Source organism: Hyperoodon ampullatus (genome assembly GCF_949752795.1).
Source record: "Hyperoodon ampullatus genome assembly, chromosome: 18".
NCBI classification, from domain to species: Eukaryota; Metazoa; Chordata; class Mammalia; order Artiodactyla; family Ziphiidae; genus Hyperoodon; species Hyperoodon ampullatus.
In genome coordinates, this window is record NC_136931.1 from 49,247,295 (window position 1) to 49,260,969 (window position 13,675).

A 13,675-nucleotide genomic window follows, 5' to 3' on the forward strand; every position below is an offset into this window, starting at 1 on the left:
TGCACATCCACATGTTTTACTGTCCAGAGAAAAAAGGAGCTGAAGTCCAACATTCCCAGGCAAAAGTCCTGTCAGTCACTCTGATTGGGTGGGGTTGGGTCATAAGCTCACTACTTTACCACTCACTCTGCCAGACAGATGGGACCTTGATTGGGTAGAGACCACCCCTGGAGCTGAGGGTTGTCAATCCCTCCCTAATCTCTTGCTTATGTGTGGGGAAGGGCAACTCTTGTAAGGAACATGTATGAAGGACAGACCGAAAGGCAAAAAGCAAATGTGCCTTTGTACTCCACTCCCTGTCCACCCAATAGGCTCAACTCCAGCCCCTACCCAGAGGTCTTGGGTGAAGGGACTATGCAGGTCCTCTGATCACCCCCTCCATTCCTTCACTGTAGAAGCAGAGGCCCAGGGTACACACCCTCTAAGGGGACACCAGGGCAGACAGTTGGACCAGCTTGTCTGTGATGAGGCAGCATAGCTCTAGAGCAGGTAAGGCCACTGAGGTCACATTATAGAGCTTAGGAATTATCAGAAGAGCATTCAAGCTGAGAAGCTGAAGGACATGGTCAGATGTAGAAAGATGCTCTGGCTGCCCTGTGAAGGATGGCTCAGGACTCGAGGCAGTAGGCCAGGGACCTGGGCAGGAGGGGATGGTGCTGGACCAAAGCCTGGAGTGGGAAGGGGAAGAAGGGACAGGCGGGAGGGATGCTTAGGAGGCCTAGTGAACAGGCTGTGAAGCTGACAGGCCATGGAAGGAGTGGGAGCAAGGAGGGCGTTTAGGAAAAGGCCCAGGCCTCTGCCCTGGGGATTGGGGGACAAAGAGGCTGTCCCTGAGATGAGGACTGGGGAGAAGGAACAGGTGTGGGGGAGACACTAAGGCCATTTGGGGTCATGGTTGGTGTGGGAGGTCTGACAGACTTCTGGAGGAGCCTGTCCAGGAGGCTGTGGGAACCCCAGGTCTGGGCTCAGGAGGGAGGTCAGCGATGGCCAAGCAATACGCACAACAGTCAGTGGTACAGATACATCTATCAGCAAACTTCATTGCATTGATGCGATTAAGGAGAATGTGATGAGATAACATCCTGGGTTTTTGGGGGGTTTTTCTTTTGTTTTGTTTTGTTTTTTGTGGTATGCGGGCCTCTCACTGTTGTGGCCTCTCTCGTTGTGGAGCACAGGCTCCGGACGCGCAGGCTCAGCGGCCATGGCTCACGGGCCCAGCTGCTCTGCGGCATGTGGGATCTTCCCGGACCGGGACACGAACCCATGTCCCTGCATCGGCAGGCGGACTCTCAACCACTGCGCCACCAGGGAAGCTCAACATCCTGTTTTGACCTAAGTCCATTCAGGCTGCTGTAACGGAAGACCATAGACTGGGTGGCTTACAAACAACAGAAATTTCTCAGAGTTCTGGAGGCTGGGAAGTCCAAGATCAAGGTGCTGGCAGATTCGGTGTCTGGTGAGAACCTGCTTCCTGGTTCATAGATGACCATGTTTTTACTGTGTCCTCACATGATAGAAGGGATGAGGAAGGAAACTGAGGTCTCTTTTATAAGGACATTAATCTCAAATATGAGGGTTCTGCCCTCACAGACTAATTGCCTCCTGATACCATTACATTGGGAGTTAGGTTTCAACATAGGAGTTTGTGGGGAACACAAACTTTCAGTCCATAGTAGATCCCTTTTCTTAGATTATCAAGTAATCTTCATGATGTTCTATCAGGAAAATTCTATCATTGTCCCCATTTCATAGATGAAGAAACAGAGACTCAGGTGTGCAAACATGTATGATTACATGAATAGGTACCTGAAAAAGCTTTTTATAAAATTCAACACCCATTCCTTACATTAATTCTAAGTCAAATAGAAATAGAAGGAAACTGTTTGAGCAAGATTATCACATTACCTGATTACCAAAGCCAGATGGGACTTTCGTGGTGGCACAGCGGTTGAGAATCCGCCTGCCAATGCAGGGGACACCGGTTCGAGACCTGGTCCGGGAAGATCCCACATGCCGCAGAGCAGCTAAGCTTGTGCGTCACAACTACTGAGCCTACGCTGTAGAGCCCGTGAGCCACAACTACTGAGCCTACACGCCTAGAGCCCGTGCTCCACAGCAAACCCACCACAATGAGAAGCACGTGCACTGCAACAAAGAGTAGCCCCCGCTCACCACAACTAGAGAAAGCCCACGCGCAGCAACGAAGACCCAACGCAGCCAAAAATAAATAAATAAATAAACAAGAAAAACAAAGACAGATGGCATATGGCAGTTAAATGCCAAAGCCATTTTCATTAAAATTTTGTAGGTAGAGTCCACACATATGAAAAACTAGAGCTAATAAATGCGTTCAGCAAAGTTGCAGTACACAAAATCAACACACAAAAATCCGTTGCATTTCTATACACCAGCAATGAATAATCTGAAAAGGAAATTTAAAAAACAAATCCTATTTACAACAGCAACAACAAAAAGAATAAAAGTTTTAAGAATAAATTTATAGGGACTTCCCTGGTGGTCCAGCGGTTAAGACTCTGTACTCCCAATGCAGGGGGCCCGGGTTTGATCCTTGGTCAGGGAGTTAGATCCCGCATGCTGCAACTAAAGATCCCACGGGCCACAACTAAGACGTGGCGCAGCCAAATAAATAAATAAATAAATAAATATTTAAAAAATAAATTTATGCAAGGAGGAAGAAGACTTATATACTGAAAGCTACAAAACATTGCTGAAAGAAATTAAAGAAGACTTAAATAAATGGAAAAATATCCCATGTTCATGAATTAATATTGTCGACAATACTATCTGAATTAGTTTGCTAGGGCTGCCATAAGGAAATATCACAGACTGGGTAGCTTAAACAACAGAAATTTATTTTCTCACAATTCTGGACAGAAATTCAAGATCACAGTGTCAGCAGGTTTGGTTTCTGAGGCCTCTCTTCTTGGCTTGCTGATGGCTGCCCTCTTGCGGTGTTCCCATGGTCTTTCCTCTGTGTGGTCACATCACTGGTGTCTCTTTGTGTGTCCAAAGTGCTCCTCTTATAAAGACTCTTTTCAGATTGGATTAGGGCCCACTGAGCCTCATTTTAAAGTAACCACATTTGGAGACTTCCCTGGAGGTCCAGTGGTTGACTCCACGCTTCCACTGCAGGGGGCGCAGGTTTGATCCCTGGTTGGAGAACTAAGCTCCCACATGCCACACGTGGGGAGCGGCAGAAAGAAAGAAAGAAAGAGAAAGTAATCACCTTTTAAAAGGCCCTATCTCCAAATACAGTCCTGTTCTGAGGTACTGGGGGTTCGGGCTTCAACATATACATTTTAGGGGAACACCATTTAGCCCATAACACGACCCAAAGTGAAATAGAGATTCAGTGCAATCTCTATCAAAATCCCAATGGCAATTGTGCATACATATCCTAAAACTCATATGGAACTCCAAATAGCCAACACTATCTTGAAACAGAAGAACAAAGTTGGAGGACTCATACTTTCTAATTTCAAAACTGCAAAGCTGCAGTAATCAAAACAGTGTCTTGCTGGCATAAAGACAGACATACAGACCAATGTAACAGAATAGAGAGCTCCGAATAAACCCTCACATATATAGCCAACTGATTTTTAACCAGGTGCCAAGACCATCCAAGGAGAAGGGACACTCTTAACAACAAATGGTACTGGGAAAACTGGATGTCCACATGCAAAAGAAAAAGTTGGACCCTTACCTTTATACCGTGTACAAAAATTAACCAAAACCAGATCAGATTCCTAAATTTAGGGTGAAAACTATACTGGGAATTCCCTGGTGGTCCAGTGCTTAAGACTCAGCACTTTCACTGCCATGGGCCCAGGTTCAATCCCTGTCAGGGAACTAAGATCCCACAAGTCACGCAGCGTGGCCAAAAAAAAAAAAAAAGTTAAAACTATAAAACATAGGGGAAAATCTTGACCTTTGATTTGTCAGTGATTTCTTAAACTATGATACCAAAAGTACAGGCAACAAAAGAAAAAACAGATAAATTGAACCTCATCAAAATTAAAAACTTTTGTGAATCAAAGGATACCATGAAGAGAATGAAAAGCCAACCCATAGAGTGGGAGAAAATATTTGTAAATCATATATCTGATAAAGACTAGTATATAGAAAATGAAGAACTCCTATAACTCAACAACAAAAAACCAAAGGCAACTCAATTTAAAATGGCAAAGGACTTGAACAGACATTTCTCCAAAACAGATATGTAAAATAACCAGTAAGCACATGAAAAGATTGTTCAACATCATTAGTTATCAGGGAAATGCAAGTCAAAACCACAGTGAGATATCACTTCACATACATTAGGATAGCTATAATAATTAAAAAACAACAACAAATACAAGTGTTGGCAAGGATGTAGAGAAACTGGAATCCTTGTGTATTGCTGGTGGGAATGTAAAATTGTTCAGATGTCATGGAAAACAGTTTGGTCATTCCTCAAAAGGTTAAACATAGAATTACTGTATCATTCAGCAGTTCCACCCCAGGGTATATTACCCAGAAGAATTGAAAACATATTCTCCAACAAGTACATGTACATGCATGTTCTTATCAGCAGTATTCACAAAACCAAAAGGTGAAAACAGCCCAACTGTCCATCAGTGGATGAATAAACAAATGTATATCCATAAAATAATACAATAGTATTCAGCCATAAGAAGGCATGAAATACTGAAATACTCTGTAACATCTATGAACCTCAAAACCAATATGCTAAGTGAAAGGAGCCAGACGTCTAAGGTCACATATTTTATGATACCATTTATATGAAATACCCAGAATAGGTAAATACACAGAGACAGAATGCAGATTGGTGGTTACTAGGGGCGAGGAAAAAGGAAGGAATGTAAGGCAACAGCTTAAGGGGAATGGGTTTCCTTCTGTGATGATGAAGATGTTTTGGAGGTAGATAGAGGTGGTATTTGCACAACAGTGTGGATGTAATAAATGCCACTGAATTGTTCACTTTAGGATGATTAATTTTATTTCCATTTCACCTCAACATAAAATATATAAATATATATGTATATAAAATGTATATAAAAACAGTATGGTATTTACCAAGAATAAATATTTTAAAACAGTATGGGGACTTCCTTGGTGGTCCAGTGGTTAAAAATCTGCCTTCCAATGCAGGGGATGCAGGTTCGATCCCTGATCTGGTAACTAAGATCCCGCATGCTGTGGGGCAACTAAGCGCACACGCTGCAACTACTGAGCACGCGAACCACAACTAGAGAGACTGCATGCCACAACTACAGAGCAAACGCGCTCTGGAGTCCGCATGTGGCAACTAAGACCCAATGCAGCCAAAAATAAAAATTAAAAAATATATATTAAAAAAAAAACAGTATGGTATTTACCAAGAATAGATATAGACCAGTAGAATACAATAGATGACTTAAAACATGTCTGATTATTGAAGGGATTTAATATGATACAAATGTTTTTCACTTTGGTGAGAGTTTAATAACTGTTTCTGAAAAAATTGACTGTGAGGATAAAATCGAATTTAGATCACTACTTCACACCATATGCAAAAATTAATTCAAGATTAATAATAAAAATTACATGTGGAAAAACACAGATACTTTACAAAAAAGTTTTGGAGACTATTTGTTTTACTTTGGCATGGGGAGAATTCCTAAGCAAGAGGGAAAGGGAAAGTTACATAAATCTGACTATGTACAAATTAAAAATTTGCATGGCAAAAGATGAATAAATAAATTATAAATGTATATATGTATATATATTTAGAAAATAAACACTAGACCAAAGAAAATAGTTGCAACATATATGATAAAACGTTTTATCTCCAATATGCACTAGTACCTAAAAATTTATAGAAAAATGCAATAACCCCACAGAAAATTTCAGAGAAGAGTAAATCCAAATGTTCAATAAACACAGGAAAGGATGCTCAACCTCATTAGTACAGATATCCAAACTAAAGCTACAAAAAATTAGTGCTTGTCCCCTATCAGACTGGTAAAAGGAAAAAGCAGAAGCTATATAGCCCAGTAGCAGTGATGCTGTCAGCACTTTTATTGCTGGTGGAACTGTGAACTGCTACAACTTTGGAAAGCAATCTTATGATGTCTATTAAAATGAAAAAATATGCTTATCTCAACTCAGTAATCTTAATTCCTATGATCTGTCCCTTAGAAAAAAAACAACTGTATTCAAAGAAATGCATTTAAGGATTTTTTTACACACACCCCCCCCCAGTTTTACTGAGAAATAATTAACATACATCACTGTAAGTTTAAGCATGATGGTTTGATTTGCAGTTAATGTGAAGCGATTACCACAATAGGTCCAGCTTAAATCCATCTCTCATATAGATACAATAAAAAGAAAGAAAAAAGGCAAAAAATTTCTCGTGATGAGAACTCATAAGATGTACTCTCTTATCAACTTCCCTATATATCATACAGCAGAGTTAGCTGTAGTCATCAAGTTGTACATTACATCCCAATTATTTATCCTATAACTGGAAATTTGTACCTTTTGACCACCTTCCTCCAATTCCCCCTCCCCTCACCTTAAGGATCTTTACTGCAGCATTGTTAGAAGTGGCAAACAAGTAAACAAAAATAACACAAACATCAAAATGGGCACCATTACATGAATTGTATATTCACACTGTGGGATATTATGCAGCCGTTTTTGTTAAAGTGTCAGAAATATGCCCACTGATCTCCAGAGATGTCTTTAGTGTATTGCTAAAAACCACTGTGCTTTTTAGAAAATATGTATAGTACGATGCAGTTTTTCTTTAAAAACTTTTTTTAAAGTCACAACTTCGGAATTCCCTGGCGGTCCAGTGGTTAGGACTCTGGGCTTTCACTGCTATGGCCCCAGGGTTCAATTCCTGGTGGGGGAATTAAGATCTCCGCAAGCCACCGGTGCAGCTTGGGGGGTGGGGCTGCGGAAGACACAACTTGTTTACACACCCACTCATTCACTCGTTCAACAAATATTCGTTGACTGTCTACCTCGTGCTGGGAAAACAGCAGTAAAGAAAACCGATAAATATCCCTTCTCTCATGGAGCTGACATTCTAAATGATGGAGACGAGAATTGAGAAAAAGTGGAGATGTTAAATAGGCGGGTGTGATATAAATGGAAGAATCGGGGGTAGGGATAAAAAAAATTGGGAATCCTCCGCATATATGGTGGCATTTAAAGTCATTAAGACTGGATGATTTTTGTAAAGTTTGTGCGTATTCGTACAAGCTCGGAGAAAGTGTGGAAGGATGAACTGAGAGACTAGAGTTAAAGACCTAAGGTCAAATCTCAGCCGTTAGTCTCTTGGAGGTTTACCCAGCCTCTCAAAGCCTGTCTGTAACATGGGAAGAAAAACACAGCTATCCGAATGGCTCCACCACCGCCATCTCTCGGTTTAGAAAAGCTGCCACGCGGGTGTAATCTCCAATACAGAAACGTAGCATCTCGAACGCCCAGGTTGAAGCTAGGCGGGGAGGCGTTGCGACCGCTGCCATTTTCAGTTAGGGCAGGTGGCGACTTCCGGTCGCCATCTTGAGTGACAGCAGAGGCGGAGCTCCGACTAACATGTTTCTTAAGAGCCGGGCTCCGAGGGCACCTCCCCGAGAGCGACTGAATGCTAACCCCGGCAGGCGGAGGCGGACAGTCGCAGCCCCGCCCCCGGCTTTGGGCTCCACCTCTCGGCCCCACTTCTGCCGGGCGAGGCGCAGTAGGCGTCGCTGCCGTAAATCGGGCGGGCGGTTTGCCGCATCACGGAAGATGGCGGCCGCGGCGGTGAACGGGGTGGCGGGAGCCTCGAGCTCGGGGCCTGCGGCGGCCTCGGCCGCAGTCTTGCAGGCCGCGGCCGGCATGTACGAGCAACTCAAGGGCGAATGGAACCGTAAAAGCCCCAATCTTAGCAAGTGCGGGGAAGAGCTCGGCCGTCTCAAGGTAGGGATCGGCCGGGGCTGCTTCGAGGGGTCCAGACCCAGCCGAGTTCCGGGCCCAGGGGGAGTCCGCAGCGCCGACACGACTAGGACGGGCTGGGCGATCCAATAGTGTGAAGGATTCGGAACAGCCAAAGTGCGGGCTTGGAGGAATGAAGACGTGAGAGGGGCCTGGAATGGACCAAATGCGGCCCCACGGTGGGGGGGGGGGTGACGGAAAGAGTGTTTCTGGCACAGACGAGTGAGAAGTTAAAATTTTGGTGCTTGGAGACCTAGCTGGCTGGAGTGGCAGGATGGGGCTGTCAGAGTTTTTCTGATGGAGGGTTCTGGACGACACCAAGTGGGGAATGAGGACTGGACAGGGTGATGGAAGAAGGAGGCTGAGATGATGGGGCTCGTGGTTAGGATCAGGTCAAGTTAGGGTCTGAGAAATCTGGGGCTTAGGGATGCGTCTGTGGGGAGAGGGGCCCAGCCAAGTTGTGAGGGCAAGACTGAACTTAGGAAAAATATTCTTACAGTAGAGGACCAGAATGGGGCTCGGGTTGCTTCAGGCCAGGTGTGTTTGGGAGAGAGTACAAATACAGTGGGCTGCACCAAGTTGCTGAGGGGGGTGTATCTGATAAGGGATAGTGAGTGGGATGGACTATGGGAAGAGGTTAGCCCCCTTTCCTCCCTGGTGTAGATGGAGGGGGGTTGCTGGGCCCAACCCACCAAAGTATGGGAAAAGATTGCCAAAGAATTGAAGGTGCTAGTGTCTCCCCACCCCTTGATTCCATTGGGTCAGGCATGGGGTGGCTTTCCTGTTTCTCCAGTGGATCTATTAATACTTGTAATATGAGGTCAACTTTTTTTTTTTGCGGTACGCGGTCTTCTCACTGTTGTGGCCTCTCCCTTTGCGGAGCACAGGCTCCGAACGCGCAGGCTCAGCGACCATAGCTCACGGGCCCAGCCACTCCGCGGCATGTGGGATCTTCCCGGACCGGGGCACGAACCCGTGTCCCCGGCATCGGCAGGCGGACTCTCAACCACTGCGCCACCAGGGAAGCCCTGAGGTCATCTTAAATGAGCCCTCATCATGTGCCCAGGCCCTGATCTGAGGGCTTTAAGAGGACTGACTCCTTTAATACTCATAACAACCTTATGAGTCAGGGATGATGATTAGCTCCATTTTCTAGGAGGGAAAGCCAAGACCTAGAAAAGGGTAAGTAATCTGTACTTGAAGTCCCATCTTCTTTCCTTCCTTCCCCTGCCCTCCTCGTCAGCTGGTTCTGTTGGAGCTCAACTTCCTGCCAACCACAGGGACCAAACTGACCAAACAGCAGCTCATTCTGGCCCGTGAGTGTCACTGGGGTTTGTGGGGGTGGGGGGTGGGGGTGGTTATGGGCTGTGGTCATGGCAGGAATGGCAGCAGTGGTGGTCAGGGTCGGACCACAGTCACCTCCTGAGAGCTTCCCCTGTTACCTACAGGTGACATACTGGAGATCGGGGCCCAGTGGAGTATCCTACGCAAGGACATCCCCTCCTTCGAGCGGTACATGGCCCAGCTCAAATGCTATTACTTCGATTACAAGTGAGGATGGGCCCTGCCCCTAATTTGGTTTGCGTGCGTGTGTGTGTGTGTGTGTGTGTGCGCGGGGGGGGTTACATGGCAGCTTTTTATCCTTGTTGCTCTAGCCACTTGAGACATCTTCCTTCTCTTTGGAATTACCCCTTTGCATAGCTGTGCCGCCAGAAGCCTCAGGGTTAGGGCCTGGCCTAGAGGTCCTGAGTGTGGGATTATACCATCCAGTCTCTGTTGCGCTCCAGTCTGTCTCCCCCTTCACATTTCCACTCCCCAGTGTAGCCACTATCCCCTTTTACCTGCCTTGGCCCCAGCCTTGTCCCCTCAGATTCATCCCTCCATGGCAGCCAGTAGGTTCTTTGTGACACTAAAATTTGACCACGTTTATCATCAGCTTAGAACCTGTCCTGGCTCCCCATAGCCTTCAGGTTTCAGACCAAGCTCTTTCCTGTGGCCTGCAATGCTGTATCAGCCCTGACCCATCTGTCTGTGTCTCCCCATCCCAGCCCTGTCTCTCCCACTGGACTGTGAGTCTTCTATAAGCAGAAGGGTCTTAGTCACTGCTGTGTCCCAGCACTGCCTAGCATGGAGCCGGGCCCAGAGCAGGGACTCACTGGCTGTGTGTTGAATATGAAACTGAATGGCTTCATAACTGAATGGGGCTTGCATGGACTAATGATTAAGAATTTGACATCAGAAGCCAGACAAACCTGAGTTTGAAACTAATTTTGCCGCTTCCTGATTATATGGTCTTGGGCAAAGGACTTTACTTCCCTAATCCTCAGTTTCCCCCCAAAAGTGAAGGTGATGATTCTTAATATAATAATCATAGTTAACACTTACATAGTATTTATTTGGGCCAGATACTGTTCTAATCACTACCTGGATTAAATCATTTAATAACTTAACCCTTATTTATTTAACCCACCTCTATCAGATGGGTACTGTGGTGATACCCATTTTACAGTTGGGGAAACTGAGGCTAAGTCACTTTACTGGTGTGAGATCACTTTCTAGGGCCCATATGATTGTGACTTCTTCATGTCTCTTTGGGCCTCAGTTTCATCTGAAAACCCAGGACCCGATACCCCTCCAAGGAGAGAGCACTGGGCAGTCGTCAGGGTCCCTGAAGCCTGGAGTGGGGGGCTTGGTCGGTACCTAAGCCCTCCTTACCTTGGTGTCCCACCCTGGTCCACAGGGAGCAGCTCCCGGAGTCAGCCTACATGCACCAGCTCTTGGGCCTCAACCTCCTCTTCCTGCTGTCCCAGAACCGGGTGGCTGAGTTCCACACAGAGTTGGAGCGGCTGCCTGCTAAGGACATCCAGACCAATGTATACATCAAGCATCCAGTGTCCCTCGAGCAAGTGAGGCTGAGGAAGGGGGAGGGGAGGGCCTGGCTAAAGGGAGTGGTACAGGGACAGACATTCGGGAGGGCTTCCTCCCAAATGAGAGGGTTCACCCATCTTTCGGCCTCTGGACTTCTTTGTCCAACAGATATTGAGCCCCAGCCCTGTACCAGGCACTGTGGTTGGTTTTTAGACTCTACAGTGAACAAAACAGTTAGAATCTCTGATTTTGTGAGGATGACATTCAGGTGAGGAAGTGGACAATAAACAAAAAGATTAAATAACCTGTATATGGTCTGTCAGATGTGAAATGCTGTGGAGAAAAATAAAGCAGGAAGGAGGGTGGAGGGGCAGGGTGGTCAGGGGATGCCTTGCTGAAAAGATGAAACTTGAGAAAGACTTTAAAGGGGCGAAGAACCCAACCACGTGGTCATCTGGGGGGAAAATGGTCCAGGTAGAGGGAACAGCCAGTCCAAGGGTCCCAAGGCAGAAACATGCCTGGTGTGTCTGAGGGGCAGCAAAGAGGACAGTTTCTGGAACAACGTGAGCAGAATCAAGGAAGAGCTGTAGTACCTAAGGTTAAGAAGTAGTTCTTAGAGCTGAGGTTTCATGGGAGGATTTCGCTGTGGGGAGAGGATGGGAGAGAGGGCATTTATGGCAGGGGCAGCACAGCTTGGGCAAAGATGTGGAGGAATGAGCTTGGGGTGGCTGCAGCTCTGTCTCCCTCCTGGAAAATAGATAATTAGATACTAACCAAGGGCAGGCTTAGAGAGAGAGAGAGAGAGAGAGAGGGAGGGGGAGGGAGGGGGAGGGAGAGGGAGGGAGGGAGAGAGAGAGAGAGAGAGAGAGAGAGAGAGAGAGAGAGAGAGAGAGAGTGTGTGTGTGTCTGTGTGTGTGTGTGAGTGAAAACCAGGGAGGCCTTCCGGGAAGAGTAGGACCCAGTCTGCATGGGGAATGGGTGACTGTATGGCAGAGAGTGTTCTAGTAGAGTGTAGATTATGGAGGCACTGGGAGTATGGTGAGGCCTCAGCGGGTAGGCCCCTGTGCTGCCTCTTCGTCACCCTCTCTTCTTCCTCACCCCTGTCCTCTACAGTACCTGATGGAGGGCAGCTACAACAAGGTGTTCCTGGCCAAAGGCAACATCCCTGCTGAGAGCTATACCTTCTTCATCGACATCTTGCTTGACACTATCAGGTGTGTGGGGGGCCAGGGTCTTGTGGAGTTTAGAAAGAGCCTGGACTCTGGAGTCAGACAGCTCTGTGTTTAAATCCCATTCTGGCCCCTTGTGATCTGGGGAAGCTGGGCACATCAGTTCTCCTTTTCTGTGAACTGGAACTGGTCCTGAGATGGGGGTAAGAGCCCTCATCTCACTATGGGCTGTGTATGTGTGTGCCCGTGGACATCAGACCCTGAGCATGGACTTGGCACCCAGACAGCACTCAGCAGACAGAGACCCTGCTGCCTCTCATGGAAGTGTTCCACGAGTCATATGGCTTCACCTCAGAGTGTGGGCCCAGGAGTCCCAGAGATCGGAGTGTGGACCCTACTGTGGCCCTAGCTTTGCAACTCTAGTCAAGCTACTCTGCCCTGAGCCTTGATTGGTTGAACAGGGCAGGTAACACGTTGCAGCCATCAGTGCTGAACTGAGAGGACAGGGCCTGGAGAGTTGTCTGTGCTCAGTAATGAGAATCTCGTCTTCCCCCAGGGATGAGATTGCTGGGTGCATCGAGAAGGCCTATGAAAAAATCCTCTTCACTGAGGCCACCCGGATCCTCTTCTTCAACACACCCAAAAAGATGACAGACTATGCCAAGAAGGTGGCTGGGGTGGAGGGCAGGGGACCATGGGGCCAGCGAGCCAAGGGGTGCACTCACTAACAGCAGGGTGGGGTGGCCTGGAGGGACACTGGAGCAAGACTGCCCAGGTTTAAATCCAGTTATGTGACCTCAGGCAAGTTGCCCAGCTTCTCCGAACTTCAGTTTCCCTACATGTAGAAAGGGGCTAGAGTTTAATATGTGAGATGAGCTTAGCCCAGCACCTGGCACCAGGTGCAGGGGGAGGCTTAGCATATGTTGGTTGCTGGGCTTATCAGAATTCCTTGGAGGTGGCAGCTTTTCCCCACAAGACTTTGCTTCCTTTGGTCTGGGGTATTTGGGTGGGAGCAGTGCCCCTGGGGATGCTGATGCATGGGGTGCAATAGCCCTGGTGACTGAGGAGGGTCAAGATCAGACTGGAAGAGGTGAAATTGAACTTGAGCGATTGTGACAGCTGATACTTAGTGCTCGTTTAGTCTGGTCCAAACACTATTCTTAGCACTTTTGATTCACTGAATCCTCACAGCAGACCCAGAAAAGTGTGTGATTGGGGTCCCCATCTCAAACATGGAGAAACTGAGGCACAGAGAGGTGAAGTTACTTGCCTAGGGTTATGCAGGGTAGAGTAGGGTTGGTGAGGAAAGCGAGCCAGGGCCCACATGGGTGAGGGGAGGGTGCCTGTGTGATCGCCCCACCCATCTCTCATCTCTCCCTTCTTGCAGCGAGGGTGGGTCCTGGGCCTCAACAACTACTACAGCTTTGCCAGCCAGCAGCAGAAGCCGGAAGACACCACCATCCCCTCCACGGAGCTGGCCAAACAGGTCATCGAGTATGCCCGGCAGCTGGAGATGATCGTCTGAGCCCACCAGGCACGGGGGTGGCGCAGAGCTTGCGTTATTTGAGGCAGTTGCAGTGCAGGGTTTCCCCCAATAAAGGTGGATCGACATTTTCTCTCTTAGGCCCTTGTCTCCCCGAGTGGAATGG

General features: G+C 47.2%; 1 protein-coding gene across 1 annotated transcript; it reads left to right on the plus strand.

The window, feature by feature from the left end:
- Nucleotides 1-7,611: 7,611 nt before the first annotated feature.
- Nucleotides 7,612-13,650, plus strand: PSMD8 (proteasome 26S subunit, non-ATPase 8; the record flags this gene model as incomplete). The annotated part of the gene is made up of 7 exons (XM_079723916.1): nt 7,612-7,974; nt 9,233-9,305; nt 9,438-9,540; nt 10,730-10,895; nt 11,971-12,071; nt 12,583-12,694; nt 13,414-13,650. The coding sequence occupies 7 exons, from the start codon at nt 7,612-7,614 to the stop codon at nt 13,549-13,551; spliced, it is 1,056 nt and encodes a 351-aa protein (XP_079580042.1). The 3' UTR covers nt 13,552-13,650.
- Between the last annotated feature and the right edge of the window lie 25 nt (nt 13,651-13,675).